Here is an 18,296-nt window from a genome sequence, read left to right on the forward strand (position 1 = left end):
CCGGAAGTGGCGCTGTAGCTCAAGTGGTAGAGCGCTCGCTTTGAGCTGAAGAGCTGAGGGACAGCGCCCAGGCCCAGAGTTCAAGCCCCACGACTGACAAAAACAAAAACAAACCAAAATAAACAGTGAAACACTAAATACAACTTCCTTAAAATAGGGCATGTTTGATTTTTTGCTATTTATAAATATTATCCCGATGAGTATTCAAAATGAATAGAGCTACGACACAATACTTAATACAAGCATGGGAAAGAAGAGGTGAGATTATCACTTTTGCCAATGGCTGTTTAACAAAAATACCCCCCTCCCGAAGAAGCTGGTAGACAAAGCAAGAGTAGGAAAAGCGCTAAGGTACTGGGTAAGGTGTAGAAGCAGGGGCAGGGTCATGTGATCACTGAACTTGGGCACTTGGAACTGGGATTTGAACCCAATTCAGGCCTGATGTTGACATCTGGATCTTTCTACCTCATGTGGCAGGTACACAACCTGGTACACACTGTCAACCTCAGCCCCTGGGGAGCGGGGGACTTGTCACTGGACATACTCCGGAAGAAGACCTCTACCTTGCCTCCTGGGGATGGGAAGGATGGAACCAGCTTGGAATGGTGCTGGCTCAAGTGGTAGAGCACTCGCCTTGAGCTGAAGAGCTGAGGGACAGTGGCCAGGGCTTGAGTTCAAGCCCCACAACTGACAAAAATAAAAAGAAGGATGGAACCATCTGGGATTGCATCCATTCCCCCAGAGGCTGAGATTTGGGCTGAGTTTGGTAGTTCTGGCTTTAGATCAACTAGCCACCCTTCTGCTTCCTACATCCTGAGCAGCCAGTGGACAGGGCTACCTTCTTCCTTCTTAGCTCCATATGCATATTGTGTCTTGCCTTTGTCTCAAGCTGTCCGGTTTGAGAGATAGTGATCGCGAGCACCCCATTACAGGATGGGGGTACCAAAGGCTGCCTGGGGTGCTGAGGTCGTAAATGTGGGTGTTGGTCGCTTCATCTGCCAAAGATGCCTCAGCTCTGTAGTTTCCATAGTAGCAAGTGGAATCTGTTTATTATCATCACACTGGGTGCTGGTGGCTCACACCTGTAATCTCAGCTACTCAGGATCATGGTCGGAGGCCAGCTTGGGCAGGAAATGTCTGTGTCTCTTATCTCCAAGTAACCACCAAAAGGTTTCTTTCATCAAACAGAATAGATCACAGGATAGTAGAAGGGAAGCAGTGCAGAGGGATCCAGGAGACCTGGGTTTGCTGGTGGCTCTGCTATGTATTCCTAGGCAAATCACTGAGCGTTTCTGGTCTCATATACATCTTCTGTCTACAAATACCCCAGTGCCTGGGGATATTTGGATTGGTTATGCCAAGTACATGTTGAGTGAGGATAACTGTCACTGTAACTTTACATTCAAAGGGCAACTAAGGACTGGGGGAGATAGCTGGGGATCGCTGCCTGGGAGAATGCAAGAAGTGTCTGCAGGAATGGTGGACGGTGACATTTCCCCTTTCTCTCTCTTTTTCTTCTCTAGTCTGCGGGAAGCGCTACAAGAACCGGCCAGGCCTCAGCTATCACTATGCACACACCCATCTGGCCAGCGAAGAGGGGGATGAAGCCCAGGATCAGGAGACCCGCTCCCCGCCTAACCACAGAAATGAGAACCACAGACGTGAGTCTCCTCTTAGAAGGCTGGGATGATGACTGGGGCGGGCAGGGTGCAGAGCATTCTCGCTGGCAACCCTGATTGGTCTCAGTGTCCCTGTAGTGACTGGATTCTTCAGCTTAGCCAAGCCACCACCTCTGGCTGTGCAGTGCCACAGACAGAGTGAACTGGACAAGGTTGTTATAAGACAGAGGGAGGGTGGGAGTGTTCAATAGAAGGGGCGGGGCCTTACCTGGCCAGTGTCAAATGCCAATCCACCCATCTGGCTGTGATGGCTTTTAGGTGTATGGATTGGGACAGACATTCTCAATGTCTGCTTGGCTACCACGAGTCTTTCTATATTCTTTTGTTGTTGTTGTTTTTCTAAAATTGACATCTAATATTTGTAGACCTCTTGCTGTGGCATTGTTCTATGGATCATGATTTGGGCTAAGGCTCTTTGCCTGAGCAGTCACATGGCAGATAGGGTTTGTGCAGATGTGGCATTTGGGATTTTCTGTCTTTTTCTTCCCCCCCCCCCCTCCACAATTGGGACTTGAACTTTGTACCACTCATTGGCTGGCAATCTACCAATTGAGCCACGCCTCCAACCCCAGATTGGTGTTTTCATTGCTTTTCTTTGTTGTTGTTGTTGTTCCTTTCTTAACTTCCAGTTATGAGTTAGGGAATCCAAAGGGTAAGTAGTGTATACCACTTGACTTGCTTCTCAAACATCTATTACGTTCTCTCTGAGTGTACTACCCCACCCCCCCAATGGTTATGTGACAATGGAATCTTTTTGAGCTTGCTTCAAGGTATTGGTTATCTTGAGATTGCCTGGTTAGGAATATGTGGGGACACACACTGTGGTTTTGTTTAAAAAAATGTTCACAAAGTTTGGTGGTGGGAATTGTTAAAGTGAACCATCTCATACAATTAAAGGGATCAACCACATCTTTTTTTTTTAAATTGTGAAAATACCGTACAGAGGGGTTACAATTACATGAACAAGGTAATGAGTCCATTTCTTATCAAGCATTGTTGCCTCCTCTGTTTCCACTTCCCATCTCTCCACCCCCCCCATCAGATCCTTAAAAAATATTCAGACTATAGGATTTAAAGACATCTCTTGTGCATCTCAATTAACTTGGTTGACCTATGTCAGTGGGGCACGTTCACCAAATAATTAACACATCTGGTGGCAAAAGACCTTTCATTGAATTTGTGAGTGGCTCCTTGACCCACCCTACTTTCCCCTTGTAACATACTGCCTTCTTCATGAGTTCCTGAGGGCTGCCTGAGCACAGTATCGCCAATTGGGAGTTCAAACAGCAGATGCTGTTTTGTGTTGTTTTGTTTTGTTTTTCCCTCCCAATTCTAGAGGCTGCAAGTCCAAGATCAAGGCTCATTGATGTCTCTCCTTGGCTCACTGATGCCCATGCATTGGCTGTTCAGCCTTTAACATGGCCTTTCCGCTCTCTGCTCCTGTGCCCTGACATTTCTTTTCAATTCCAAATTTCCACCCCTTATAAGATCAACAGATTGGATGGATACCTACCCTGATGGTCTCGACATGGCCAGTAGGAGACGGATTTTCAAAGATCCAGACTCCAAATTACATCTTGAGGTCCTATGGAGTACATTTCAACATAGGAATTCAGATTGGGGGAATATGACTCAGCCTGGAACATCTTTCTTTAATTCGTACTTAGAGTCCAGCCTTTAATATAACAGATACTTGTTTTCTTCTCCGCTGTCATTGGGGTAGAATCTGAAGAGCAGGACAAGATGTGATTAATGGCTTCAGGCCCCTCTGTACCTGGTCCTGAGGTCTCTTGACTTTCTTCTGGGAGAGACTGCTTCTTCTTTCAGAAAGGAAAGTATCTTACCCCTGAAGCCAGGAGGCTGGTTCTTGCATTCCCTGGTCTCTCTTCTTACCTTTTTTGATCTAATTGTGTTGTTGTTTTGTTCTGTTTTTATCTTTTACTTTTTTGGTATTGGGGATTGAACTCAGGATGTTTCACTTGCTAGATACGTGCTTTGCCACTGAGCTTTGATTTGGGATGGGATTCAGAAAGTATTTATTAGCGATTATTATTTCAGTAAAGTGTTTATTAGCCTGGATGTATTTCTCAGTCACCCAGTTCCATCTTGTCTTCTGTCTCTTCAATGACTCACCATTGTGTTCTGGTAGGGTTTGGAATGCCTCTCTTTGGTCTCTGACTTAGTTTCTCTGTAGCCTTACTATGGTGAATGGCATGTGTGCATGTGTGTGAGTGTGTGTGTGTGTGTATGTGTGTGCACACCACACATGTGTACACAGGTGGTTTTGTCAATAGCTCAGAGAAACTGCAGGTCCTAGGTAGCATGGGGCAATCTCCTCCCCTGTTGGGCCTGCACTCCTGCAAGTTAGCTATTGGCTTCTGAGCCAGTAATGGCATATTTTATTCAGCTCATCAGGATGTCCTTCTGTACTCTCATCTATAGATGTTTTCTGCCTCCTCGTGCCTTCCCACAAGGACACATGCCCTTGCTTTGTAAGAAAGCAGTGCCCATCATTGCTCTTCCTCCCTGGAGACACCTCCCTGAGAAATGTCTGACGTCAGTGGCCCACACCTGTAATCCTCACTACTCAGGAGGCTGAGATCTGAAGATCATGGTTCAAAGCCAGTTCAAGCAGGAGAGTCTTATCTCCAATTAAAAGCTGATATTCGAATTAAAAGCTGGAAGTGGAACTGTGGCTCAAGGAGTAGAGCATTAGCCTTGAGCTCAGGGACAGTGCCCAGGCCCCAAGTTCAAGCCCCAGGATTAGTATCAAGAAAAGAAAAAGAAATGTCCGATGTCCTTTTCTCTCTGTGAGGCCATGGGTGACATACTTGCTTGGAACTCCCCTTCCCCGCCCTTTTTCCTTTCTCATCCACCTTATAAGAAGCATTTCTTCCTAAAGGACAATCTGACTGGCCACAGCTTTTACATCTCCAGCCTGGAACGGCTGTGTCTGGGCTGATCTGGAGTCTTCTCACATGGAGAAGTTTCCAGAGCTCTCATGAGCACCCTTTCCATGACCTCTCCTCAGAGTTTCTTCTCTGAGAACTCTGATCACCCTCCATTTTGCTCACAGGGAAGGGGTGCAATGGACAGGTTGTTGGTGTCTGGAGAAGTTATCTTCCCTCGTCCCCATGTACCCAGGACAAACCCCAAGGTAACTGCTTTCCCTGGGTTCTGTGTGCCACACAGCCCACCCATTTGTTCCCTGCTCCCTGTGTGCTGTCTGTTTCCTCCTACCATCCCCTGGTGAGTAGCTCCCCCCTCCCATCTTCCTGTGAGTGCTAATTGCCAACATTATTAATACCCGGTCATTAATTGCTCCTACTGTTGGGGTAGGCTCCCATCCATCCTGCCTCTAAATGCCACCAGAGCTGCATGTTGAGCTCAGTGTGACAGTTCAACAGCATCTTGAGGTCTCAGTTTCCCCATCCCCACCCCCTCTCCACCACACACACACACACACACACACACACACACACACACACACACACACAGAGCTTTGGAGGAGGGAGTCAGGAGAGCTTAATCCAGGAGGCTAATCTGTGGTTCCCGTGGGGGAAGGTCTGGATGCTGTCAAAGTGGAAATGCTGACTTCCCCCCTTTAGTAGAGCTGCAGGGTAACCCCGGCTACTCTAATGAAAAGAAAAAAAAATAGGCCCACAGCTTGCAGGGCCATAGACAGCTGGTTTGCACCACCTGCAGCCATCAAGACCTTTCGACTTTGGTCCTCCTGCTGTCCCTCCCTCCATCCCTACCAACTGTGTCGGCAGCAGGGCTGTGGCACTTTGCTGCTGCCCCTGCTGTGGCCGAAGGAGCAGGATGGCCCGCTGGAGCCAGCACTGACCTTCCCCTCCCCAGCTGCCGCCCTGAGCTGCCGGCTCAGCGGTGGACCGCCATTCCTGCCCTCCTCCTGCCCCTTCCAGAGGATGTGCTCGCCCCTTTGTTTCTCTCCTAGCCTCACATTTTCTCCTGAGGATCCATTTCCATGTCCCCTTGTCCCTGGGCTCTGGGTTCTCTGTGTGAACGGCAGACAGCCTCCAGCCTGAGCTGGAGCTCAGACCCTCACTCACCCTTGGGAGAGTGGACTGATGGCACCTTTCTCCCTTGGGCCCCTCCCCTTTCACTTGCTTCACTTCTTTTGTTACCTTCATCTTGTCACTTTCTACAAATGAAAGCACACCCATGTGCATGTGTGCATGGGTGCGCGAGCTGACACTGGGATATGTAAAAACAGAGCTATGCATGAATGCGAGGGAGGGCCTGAGGCCCCGGGATTCCAAGAGCCACTACTCAGAACCACTCTGTTGGGACCCCTTAAGGGCAACTTTGCCAGGCAGGATCAGAATCCAAAACCTCAATGGCACAGGCCCACAATTTCAGAGCTCATCTCTAATTTCTTTTATGTTCTCTACACAGTGGGGACTGGGGATGGAAACCAGGACCTTGTTCCTGCGTGGCAAGTATTCCACCACTGAGCTACGTCCCAGCTCTTTGTGGTGAGGTTTTCAAGATAATTTTTAGGACAGAGATATACATTTACAAAGTCCTGGTCTTAGATGACAAACAATTTGTAAATAAATTCAACGTTATCCATCCATCCACCCACCCACCCACCCATCCATCTATCCATCCTTCCATCCATCCACCCATCCATCATTTTTACTCATCTATTCATCCACCTCCCATCCACCCACCCATCCATCCATCCATCAATCCATCCACTCACCATCCATCCATCCATCCATCTATCCATCCATCTATCCATCCATCCATCCATCCATCCACCCACCCATCCACCCACCCACCTACCCACCCATCCATCCATCCATCCACCCACTCACCCAACCACCCACCCATTCATCCATCTATTCATCCATCCATCCATCCATCCATCCATCCACCTACCCATCCACCCACCCATGTATCCATCATCCATCCATCCATCCTTGGGTTGGTACTCACATATTGAATACTGGCTTTATGCAGCAATGGACAATACAGATAGAAATAAGATGTGCCTGGGTCCTTGAGTAGTTCACAGTCCTGACTAGTCAGTGTGTGCAGAGGGTGAAGACTCTAAGGACTGAAGGCAGGTTATACTTTCCATGTCTCAAAGCAGGTCTTGTCTGAGAGTGGCATCAGCATGGCTTGATGACTCAGTGGAAGTTCAGGTTCTCAGGTTCCACCATTTGGGGTTTGAACTCAGGTCTTCGTGCTTGCTTGTATAGCTTTCTTCCTTGGGTATTGGTCTATCACTTGGCCCATGCCTTCAGTCCAGCCTTTTGCTGGTTATTTTAGAGATGGAGTCTCTCAGATTTTTCTTCCTAGGCTGGCTTTGAACTGTGATCCTCTGGATCTCAGCCTCCTGAGTAGCCAGGATTACTGCCATGAGCCACCAGTGCTTGACATCCTCTGAGAGAGGGCTGTAGTGTTTGAAAACCCCTTCTAGGATCTTCTTGTGCACACTGAACCTGAGGACACTGCACCAAAGGATTTGCAAAGGATTTCCCGAGGAGGTAGCATTCAAGTTAACCCTAGGAGGAAATTTGAGGAGGTAGAGGACCTCCCAGGTTCCAAGACGGAGTAGGAGTAGGCAAGGGATATGAAAGAGCATGGGGTGTTAGACAGTTGGTTGGATTTGGGTCTGTCAGTAGTGTTGAATTTCAGGTCTGTGGAAGAAAGAGGAAGTATAGGCAGGGATCACTGTTAGAATGTCCTCTGTACCCCGCAGGACACGGCAACCATGGCAGCAGTCACTGGAAGGTAAAAGGGAATGGTTTATAAAGAAATTCATTTGGAGTCTTATGTGACATAGCCCTTCTATTTAATACATAAATAAACACAACATTCTCCCAACTACATACATACAGCTCCTAGGAGGAAAATGGTATTTTAATTTTTGTTGTTTTTCCTAAATTTTGTGTTATTATAAAGGTGATATACAGTTACATAAGTCAGGTGATGAGCACATTTCTTTTTGGACACTGTTACCTCTCCCCTCCCTCCCTCCCAGTGTTTTCTTCCCATCCCCACTCACCAGTTGCATAGTTCATTTTCCACATACTATCCAGTGAGCATCACTGCTACATTTGTTCACCCTTTCTCCCTCCATTTCTGTGCCCCCCTATACCCTTTGAAAGACAGATAAATGATCACACAAAAGGAAAAGAAAACAAAAACAAAGGGAAAACTTCTTGTTTCCATTTCCTGGAGTTCATTTTGAGAAAATGACATTTTAAAGCATGGCTTGGTAAGATGTTTTTCAAGCTTGTTTGCCAGGCCTATGGAATTGAAACTGGGGTGTCATAGGTCCCTGGACATCATTCTTCTGTGTAGTGGGAGTGTGCTGGTACCAAGTTACCCTTTCTGGAGAGAGGGAGGAAGGGAGGGAAGGGAGAGAGAGAGAGAGAGAGAGAGAGAGAGAGAGAGAGAGAGAGAGAGAGAGAGAATGAGAGAGAACACATGAGCACCCAGCCCTGGTCTACCTTTGGAGGGCACATTGTTCTCTGAGGAGCTGGAAGGGGAGAACTGAATTGATTAAGGGTAATGTCTGCTGATTAGATAATCTGGAAATTAGTCTGATAATGTGCAAATTAGCTAAAAGCAGCACATGATGTCAGTGCCATGTGGATAGAGAAGATCTCTAGATGTTAGTCCTCTGACATCTCTTGTCCTCTAACAAGACGGCCTAGGAGTGACTAGTTTGGCTTAGGAGACAGAGAGACATTTACCTGGGGAATGTGCTTTTAAAAAATTGGATCACTCTACAAAGATGTCTGAAAAGCCACAAAGTCTGTGCAGGCAAGCACTTACCAAGCTTTGCCATGAAGAGTTCAGCCTTGGTTGGAGGGGAAATCGAGAATTCAGGTTTGGGGCCCTTGTTCCCTGCCTGTCCCCTCCCTCCCAAAGAGCAAATGTAGAAACTGAGAACAGATACCCTTCAGATGAGTTGTTCACCAGTTTATAGGTTACAAAACAAAGAACCTGAGGGCTTGCTCTAGTCCTTGTGGGGGTAAAAGTACCTGAGGTAATTTGCTTGCCGTGGGTCATCCACACCCTTGACCTAGAGACTAAGAGAATGGCTTTGTTTTGTTACTCCAGAGGGTGACCTGTGACTCCGCCATCTTGCTGGATACTGCTGTGAAAATGAGGGTCCGTTGCTTATCTTTCTTTGCCCCTTAGTTGCCTCATTTGCGAAGCACAGATCATAATCTTACCGACCTCAAGGGGTTGCTGCAAGTCTTAGAGGCTGGGGATGGGCGGGGTTGGTCCTGTGTCTGGTGCTGTGAATGATCCTCCCATCTCTGTCCCATCTGGAACCACAGAACATGTCTGTGACCGCATGGTGACCCCAGGGGCTCTGTCTGAGGCAAAAGGAGAGGACTCTTCTGTCTCTGTGAAGCTGTGAAGGGTTCATTGGGCATCAGCCAGAACTAGCGAGAGCCTGGCCTGGCCCTAGCACATTCTTTGCTGACTCTTAGATGTGGATGCTGATCCTGTTGCATAGGTAGAACCTGGGTGTTCATTAAGCACCTACTGTATGTGTACCTTGTTGTGGGAATAAGTGTAACTGGGACTCCAGGAAGATCTAATATGGTCAGTGCCCTTAGAGCACTTCTGGAGTAACTGGGGAAATAAGACAATTGCATCAAACCCAGCTGTGGAAGAAAATCCAAGCCAAGTGTAGTTCTCCTTTATCAGCAATGCTATTTCCCTGGGATTGGGTGTCTGCCTATCTCTTGACCATTCTGAGCCTCTGATTTGTCTCACATTTTTGGCATAATTATCGAGAAAATCTGTATTGAAGAGTCCTGAATAATTGTGCAGGAATGGAGACAACAATGCTAGTGTTATTGTTGCTACCATCTCTGAACATGCTACTAATGCTGTATTTACCTCATTCATTCACTAAATCCCTCTAGGATGCCCCGGTACATAGAGATTAAAGGATATACTTAGGGATGTGGACTGCGAATGCAAACTCATGAAACTTGAGCCAACTTCCAGGGAAAACTTACTTATTTAGGCCTTGGGCTTTTCCCTTCTACTTTATAAGAAATACAATTATTTTGCACATAGAAAAGAAATGAAGAAACAAAATGATGGAAGGCATAGTGGGCTGCAGGCACTTTGCTCACATCAAAGGCTCACAAATCCATGAGGCATATGCTGGGGTCTTATTTGGTAGAAGAAATGGAGACTCAGAGAAGTTGAAGAGATATGTCCCAAGTCATACAAGGAGATGGGTTTTGAGGCTGACAACAATAATCTTTCAGGAGAACGGATCTCAAGTGATGGATTCCAGGCCCAAACCTAGATCTTTCTCATGGGCCCTCTGATGTCTGTTAATTTTCACCTATTGACCAATTGTCAAATGAGTCATATTATACAGTAGCTTTTCAAGAAGACATAAATGCATGCACAGGCACAGTCTTAGTTAGCTGTGGATGTCCAGGCTGGTAGCTTGACAGAAAGTTCTAGAGATGAAAGTCCAAGATCAAGGAGCCAACAGAGTTGGTATCCAGTGAGGGCCTGGTGAGGGCTTTGTCCTTGGACTGCAGACAATCACCTTGTAGGTGTGTCTGTCCTTGCTTGCCCTTTGCTGTGTGTGTGTGGTTAGAGGGAAAGAGATGCTAGCTCTCTGGTGGCTCACAAGAGCACTAATCCCATTGGGTGGCCCCTCCTTCACAAACCTGTGACTGCCCGGAGATCCCCATCCAGAAAATATCACATTGGGAGGTAGTGCTTCAACCTATGGGTTTTGGGTGTGTGGGACACACTTCAATCCATAGCAGTCACATGTGTTCTTCAAAACTTATAGCTTTAGCTGGTTGTAATGATACATGGCTCTCACCCCTGCCAATACAGATTCTCTTTGACATTTCAATTGATAAATAATTTTGAAATAGGGAAAAACCCCACATGTTATTCAATAATTTTCCTGCCATCTTTCTTTCTCATTCTTCTCTTTCTTTTTATGAACTTGCTTTATTTATGGGGTGGGGGGGCAGCGGGGATGCTTTATGCTTGAAGTGAAAACAGCTCCCCCTTTAAAAATAGACTGTACATCTGATTCCTTCTTTCCATCTCCTGGCCACCACTGACCATTTCCACCCAGTTCCAGGTCACTACAATTTCCTTAGTGGTCTTTCTGCCTCTACTATTGTCTCTTGTTGTCTATTCTCTGAGGAGAGGCCAAAGCAGTCTCTTAAAGGTATAATAGATTATCCCACACCTGTGCTTACAGTGCTTCTCATCATAAGTGAGTCTATCCACACATCTCACCATGAGGGTCTGCATTTTCAGTTCTTGCAATGTGTTCCAGCAGTAGCAGCAGCATCACCACCTGGAACCCTGGTGAGCATCTCACCCATTCTTGCTGAAAAACCCCACCCCTGGGAATCCCTTGGTTACAGATAAACCTTGGCATTTGGTTACTTCACTGGGAAGCTTGTAAGACACCTGGGATCTCAAGTCTTACCTTGGATCTATGAATTCTGATCTGAATTTTAATGAGATTCCAAAGTGATTACGTGGCAAAATTTGAGAAGGCTTGACCTAGAAAGTGATTAGGCCTTGCCAGCATCTTGGGCTTGATTTCTTCCAACTGTGTGGTTGTGGGTACTCATGGGAGGGTAGTATCTATGTTCCGGCTGAGGGCCACACTACCTTGATGCAGGGCCAAGCAACCACTTACTAATGTTTGATCTTGGACAAACTTCTTAACCTCCTGTGCCTCAAGTATCATGGATACAGAATGCAAACATTGATAGCATCCATCTCCAATGAAGATTATATAAATTGATTTATAAGTAGCAACCGCACAGCGTCAGCAGAGAATGTGTGTGTGTGGTCAAGGTGACATGGTTTCCTCATGTCATACTAAAGCTGGGCTTGCAGTCTGGATCTGGAATGTTCTTCAAAGGCCCATGTGGGGAAGGCTTGGTCCTCTGACCATGATGATATTGGGAGGTGGTGGAACCCTTAGGGGCAGAGCCTAGTGGAAGGAAGTTAGGTCATTGGAGATGTGCCCTTGAAGGAGATGTTGGTGCTCTAGTGGCTCCCGCTGAACCCCCTTACCTCCCCCCGCCCCACAGATCTAATTCAGCTGATCGTGGATGAGAGTCAAGATTTGGCAAAACAGGGCTGGGAGCAGCTGGCTTAATCTTATTCATCACCATAGTAATACCTGACAACCAACTTCAGATAAAGGTGATCCAGCTTTGAGGCACTGAAATTCCTGTGTGTGTGTGTGTGTGTGTGTGTGTGTGTGTGTGTGTGTGTGTGTTGGTCCTGGGCTGGAACTCAGGGCCTGGGTGCTGTTTATAAGCTTCTCCATTCAAGGCTACTGCACTATCACTTGAGTTATACTTCCATTTTTGGCTCTTTGGTAGTTAATTGGAGGTTAAAGTCTCATGGACTTTCCTGCCTGGGCTGGCTTCAAATGGATCCTCAGATCTCAGCCTCCTGAGTAGCTAGGATGACAGGTGTGAGCCACCAGCTTCTGGCCCCTCTAATGCTCAGCAGTTTTGCTGCTTTCATTTCCATTCAGCTCATTTTGTCTCATGTTGTCCTTGACAGTATAGAGTGTGGCAATTTATCAGTCTCATCTATAAACTTGAAGACTTATTAAAGCTTCCCCCGGCCTTCCTTTCTCCAGACAGACTAATCTCAGTGCCCAGGATTATTCTGCATCAGCAGCTCCCCATGTATCCCACATTCACACTCTCCTTACCATCGGGTGGCCAAATGGTGGTGGAGGAGGTGTGTGCGTTCTCTGCTTTCAAGGATTCCTGTGGTCTAAAAGTCACATGATGAGTGGTCCCTGGTGTCCGTTCCCCCAGCTGGCTCTGCATATCTGGGGTGGAAGGCATCCTTTGTCTTCTCTGGAGCCCTGGGGGCAAAGCCTGATTTCTGTGAGATGACCAAAAACCAGCCTGAAAGGGATCCCAACACCTTTATTCCTTGGATCTACAGGATTTATATTTTCATCAGTTCTAGGGAAGCAGGGGAAAAAAAGGTGTCAGACCTTGGGGATAATTTATATGAGTAAACACGTAAGGACTGGGGTGAGCAGAGCATGTGAATTAAGGCCATTTATCCCAGCTTTGATGCTCTGCTTGCCCTCTGGTCTAGCCTTCCCCACTGTCTTGATCACGCCACTTTTAACCCTCTCCTGCCTCTGCTCTACATTGGGACTGTTTGGATCTCTGCCCGGCTGCCTTCCCTTCCCCAGCTTGCTGCCTGCTTCCCCACCCCTCCTGTGGCCCTCATTAAAGGTTAGGAGAAAGGAGTTGGGATATGGCGGAGGCCTGCTCACAGATTCTGAAGGGAAGGCACATAGATGGACACCCTCCCTCCTTAACCTCCCTGTCCCTAAAGCTGCCTCTCCTAGCCTGTCCTGTGCACTGTGTCTTATGTGGCCAGCCTTTGGCTACCTTTCCACATACCCTCTTTTCCCTCTCCTTTTTCCTTCATCTTCTAAAGATGCGCTCTGCACAACCAAGTGGCACCGGGTGAGGATGCTTTACACTTGAGAGATGAAGTAATAACAGGTGGCAAGAGCAGAAGCTGTTGGAGCCCAGGATTCTAGTTGCCATGGAAACGTGTCAGACCTGTGGAGTGGAGGGACATGGGAGCTGTCAGCCATGGAGGGTGCTAGGGGAAGAAGTAAGAGGGGGTGAGAAGAGGTGCATCTCTTCCTGACGGCTCTGCTCACTGGTCCCAAATTCCCCAAGGACTGCACCCCCCCTCAATCTAGACAACTCCCCCAGAGAAACAGCTGCTGAACTGGGGTTGGGGTTTGGTGTGTATTGAACACGGCTTCATGCTTTTACACACTGAAGTCCTGGCAGGCAGTCTGAGCATCTGCTCAGAATGTGAGGCTATGCCTTTGTGTGTGTGCCAAGGAGAAGCCTCAACTTCTGGCCTGCTTCCTGTTGCCCCCAGACACCTGGGGTATGGCTCTGGTGGTCTCTGAAGAACCTAGATGACAGGGAGAGGGGGCTGTTGCTGGCGGCCAGGCTACTTTGGCATTCATTTGCTTTGTGAGTGAACATGGCAGGGAGGGAGGGGGGGATGACAGCCTGGTTAGTGGTAGTTTTATGGAAGATCTGGGGCCTTGTTTGCTGTAGATGCAAGACCTGATTTAACGCACAGGTCCTATAGCATGCACTAAGCTCCTCTCGAATGCCCGCCTACCCTTCTCTAAACATAGTGGGGAGACTCTTTGAGACCTGGCCCTTCTTTTGTCTTGCTTTAAGTTATTCGAATGCTCCCTCCCATCTTCCTTATTTTTCTGAACTTCTTCGTGAACTTTGTTCTTGATTTCACTTTTTTTTTTAAAGTTTCCTTTGAGCTTTTATAGAGCTATCTCCCCCAGGTAAATTCCTAGACACTTAAGGCTCACTTTATTTTCTTGGCAGCTCACTTGTATCTCTGATGATCTCAGTCCATGGACATTAATCAAGAGTAAACCAAATCTATCACTGTGGATGCTGACATCAAAATACCACTGGGGTCTTTACCTTCCTTGTCATCTTGTTCTATAAAGCAGGACTCAATTTCCCATAAGTAGAAGCAGAATCTCTATTTAAATCCCACTTGCAGGGTCTGGGTGAGCTTCCTATTTATAGTGAAATCCTTTTTATAATGATCTCATATATAGTACCAGGAAATTGCTTACGGCTAGGTCAGGCCATAGGCCAATCTAGTCATGGTGTGCACCTGACTTAAAAACATCCCTTCATGAGTCTTTGAAATTCTCCAGAGAAGTGTATATGACAATAAACAGGGTCATCCAGGATAGATGATTGTGATAGAAACATTAAATTTAAGTTCAAAGGGACTTTCTGCTTTTATCAGGCCAATCCTAATTTTTTTTACCACTTTGGGCTTCATAAATAACATATTAGGTGAATTCAAGTTGACTCTAAAATGATTTATGAAATGCTTGATATGCAAGGTATGGCCAGGAAGTATTTGCCTGTAGACTTCCTGAGAGGCAGAGAATGTGTGACTAGAGGCAGAATCTCTGGGGATACAAACAATCGGGGATAAATCTTGTCTCCTTCTCTTCATAACGGGGGCCTGGAGCAGCACTTTAATCTCTTTGGATTTCAGATACTTATCTGTCAACTCCTGCTTACAAAGATTCTGTAAGGATCAATGAGATAGTGAATGTAAAGCATTTAGTGTAAGTTTGACTACAGATTTGTGCTATAGTAGATACATGTATCCTTATGTATCCTTCCTCTCTCTCTTTCTCTCTCTCTGTGTCTCTCTGTCTCTCTGTCTTTTTTGTGCTGGTATTGGGGCTTGAATTCAGGGCTTTGTACTCTTGCCTTGGTTTTTCGCTCAACACTGGTGCGTCAGCATTTGAGCCACATTTCCACTTCCTATTTTTTCCTATCTTCTTTTTTTTTTTTTTGCCGGTCATGGGGCCTGAACTCTGGGTCTGAGTGCTGTCCCTCAGCTCTTCAGCTCAAGGCTAGTGCTCTACCACTGGAGCCACAGCGCCACTTCTGGCTTTTTCTGTTTATGGGGTGCTGAGGAATCCAACCCAGGGCCTCATGCATGCAAGGCAAGCGCTCTACCACTGAGCCACTTTCCCAGCCCCTCATGCATTTTCTTGTATGATTGTTGTGTTAGTAAGCCTTTTGTTGCTGTGGCAAATACTTGAAAAGATGATTTTGATTTTGTTTTTTGTTCATAGTTCCAGAGGTTTCAGTCCATGCTCACCTGGCTCCATGTGGAGAACCAAAGAATCCTGGTGTAGAAGGTACAGTGGAGGGCCTAGGGAGTTGGGCTGATTGCCTTGTGCTAGCTGGGAAGTATAAACACAGAAAGGACCAGGCCAGGATTTACCCTTCAAAGGCACGCCCCAGTGACCTGCTTTCTCCAACTAGGCCTCATCTTCCATAGTGCTACCACCTTCCAAAAGTCTGTTCATACCTGAACCCATTAGTGGATGAAATCATCAATCCAGTCAGAGCCCTCATGATACAGTCAAAGCTCCACCTCTGAACACTGCAGGATTGGGATCAAACCTTCAACACACCAGCCTTTCAGAGGATATTTCATACCCAAACCCTAGTAGTTATATATGTGTATTGTTCTCCCAGCAATGCAGGTCCCTTGACTACTAGTCAGATGGCTGATCCATCCATTTGGACATGGACCAGCTCTTTGAAGAGATAGGAAATAAACCAAGGGCAGTGAGTGATATTTAGAGTGACAGATGCCCCTGGCAAACACTGGCCTCTGTCCCCACAGGGAGGAGATCCCAGGGGATACCACTGTGACACCTGTTTACATCTCTATCAGTCCTTTTCTAGGCCACTCATCTCACAAATTGTCAGCAACATTTCTAACATGCAAGGCATATAGGAGTTACAGCAGTGAGTTAGACATGGATGCCACTGAATGAGTCGTCCATGATTGTTTAATGTGGGGGATGAAGCAGGTGTACACATTTATCATTAGTAGAGGGGTCATAACAATGATGTTGAGTTGAGTGCCCTTCCCAAAGCATGACTGGTCACTGATAGCCAGGAACTAGGAGAGCTTCAGGCAAGAACTTTTGATCTGAAACTAACCCTAGACACTAAAAAGTGCTACAGAATCAGACGCACAAGATATTAGTCTGTCCCGTGACATCTTACTGCAAGAAGAGGGTAGCGATGGAAGCAAAAAGGATTTCTTTGGAAATAAAGCATAGTTAGTGTTAGTGGTAGTGTTGTACTGGGCCATTGCCAGTATGAAAATTGCCAGTGCACACCTCACCTCATCCCTGCTAGCCTAGCGTGTTATTACTGCAAACACCAGGGCCTACCAGTGGGATTTTTCACCTTCTCACCCCTTTAGACAAACACAGATAAATATATGTGATACTACTCTTACTTTGTTGTGTCAGATTTTTTTTCTACAAATGATTAAATTCTGTTTATTTAATCATTTACAGAGAATCACTTCCTCCTTCATTATCTATTTTGCCTTATGGATCATTGCTGAGATTTTTAATATTAATTTTTATTACTTATTTATTTTAATTTAATTTTTGCCAGTCCTGAGGCTTGAACTCAGGGCCTGGGTCCTGTCCCTGAGCTTCTTTTGCTTAAGGCTAGCTAGCATTTTACTACTTGAGCCACAGTACCACTTTCAGCTTTCTCTGTTTATATGGTACAGAGGAATCAAACCCAGGGCAAGTTACTAGGGCAAGTTACTCTACCACTAAGACATATTCCCAGCCTTTTATTTTTATTTTTGTTGGTGGTGTGGCTTGAACTTGGGGCCTAGACCCCATCTGAGCTTTTTTGCTCAAGACTAGTGCTCTATCACTTTGAGCCACAGCTTTACTTCAAATTTTCTGGTAGTTAATTGGAGATAAGTGTCTTATGGCCTTTCATGCCTGGGCTGGCTTTGAACCATGATCCTTAGATCTCAGCTCCTGGATAGCTAGGATTAGAGGCATGAGCCATCAGCACCCAGTATTTTGGAATTTTTAATTCCTTGCATTCTTTAGTCAAGAATGTATTCAACTCATGGTTACTTGGTGGTGAATACTGTAAAGAGTTCTCTGGAAATTCTTTCATTCTCTTTTACTTCCTCGTCCTTATACAATCACAGGATTATTGGAGACCATCATATTCTTTAGTTGCTTGAAGATTTTGTGAACTGGGAACAAATTAGATGTATAGGAAATCCCTAAGAACATATGAGAGAGACAGATGAGGAAACTGGATTGAGAGATATTTTTGGGGTGGAACATTAGGTACATGGGATTTATTGATCACTTTTATGTAGTGAGTTCCCTAAGTTGTGATTGACATCTGTGTATTTTATACCCAGCTCATATCAATTGTGAAACTTAGCTTTGGTTTGCCCCCAGCCTCTAAATTTAATATATACCATCTTTAATTTACATTTACCAGTTGATAGATTTCCATTTGTCTCTTAATGAAGGAACCATGAATTTATTTGCTTCTTAGACATGCTTGTATTTTCTTAGGAAGCAAATAAAAATAGCAGAGATGTCAGTTGAATGGGAAAGAAAGGAAGGAGCACTGGGCAAGGTACAATTTATTAGCAGAATAATACTTTCTTTTTGGCCGTACTGGTGTTTGGCGATTATTTGGAAAGCCATTCTGTGTGCCATACAGATGTTTTGGTGTTCACATGACCAGAGAAAGAAAGCCCATACTCAACAGACCACCAAGTGTGTGTGTGGGGGGGGGCAACTCCTCTGCCTCCCCCAAACAGCTAACACTTTTCTAGTAGAGCATTGCCTGCTTCCCTAAAGATGGAAATCAATGACTTAGAAACTGATTAAGCAATCCAAACAGCAACTGATAAATGGGTTAGTCCTCTGTAATATAATTCTGCTAGCTTTTGTCTTCCTACTTCCCCAGGTAAGTTTTCTATTCCTGGAGGCAAGGCAGAAGCATGGAGGAAGCGAGGGCCAGAGGGAATCATATTAAAGTGGGTGAATCCGTTTATCACTTACTGTCTGCCGGGGATTTCTGCTCACATATCTGCTTCCTTTTCACAGATTTGTACCCTATGGGACCCTGATTAATGTTAGCCAGTGAATAATGAAAAATAGCCACAGACATT

General features: G+C 46.0%; 1 protein-coding gene across 2 annotated transcripts in view; it reads left to right on the forward strand.

The window, feature by feature from the left end:
- Dpf3 (D4, zinc and double PHD fingers, family 3) overlaps nt 1–18,296 on the forward strand; it is a 239,551-nt gene that overhangs the window by 167,844 nt on the left and 53,411 nt on the right. For both annotated transcript variants that reach the window (XM_013012413.1, XM_013012420.1), the window contains exon 7: nt 1,524–1,661. In XM_013012413.1, the coding sequence (XP_012867867.1) occupies nt 1,524–1,661 (138 nt within the window). The remainder of the gene's footprint in view (nt 1–1,523; nt 1,662–18,296) is intronic.

The sequence above is a fragment of the Dipodomys ordii genome, unplaced genomic scaffold, assembly GCF_000151885.1.
Source record: "Dipodomys ordii isolate 6190 unplaced genomic scaffold, Dord_2.0 Scaffold2, whole genome shotgun sequence".
NCBI lineage: Eukaryota > Metazoa > Chordata > Mammalia > Rodentia > Heteromyidae > Dipodomys > Dipodomys ordii.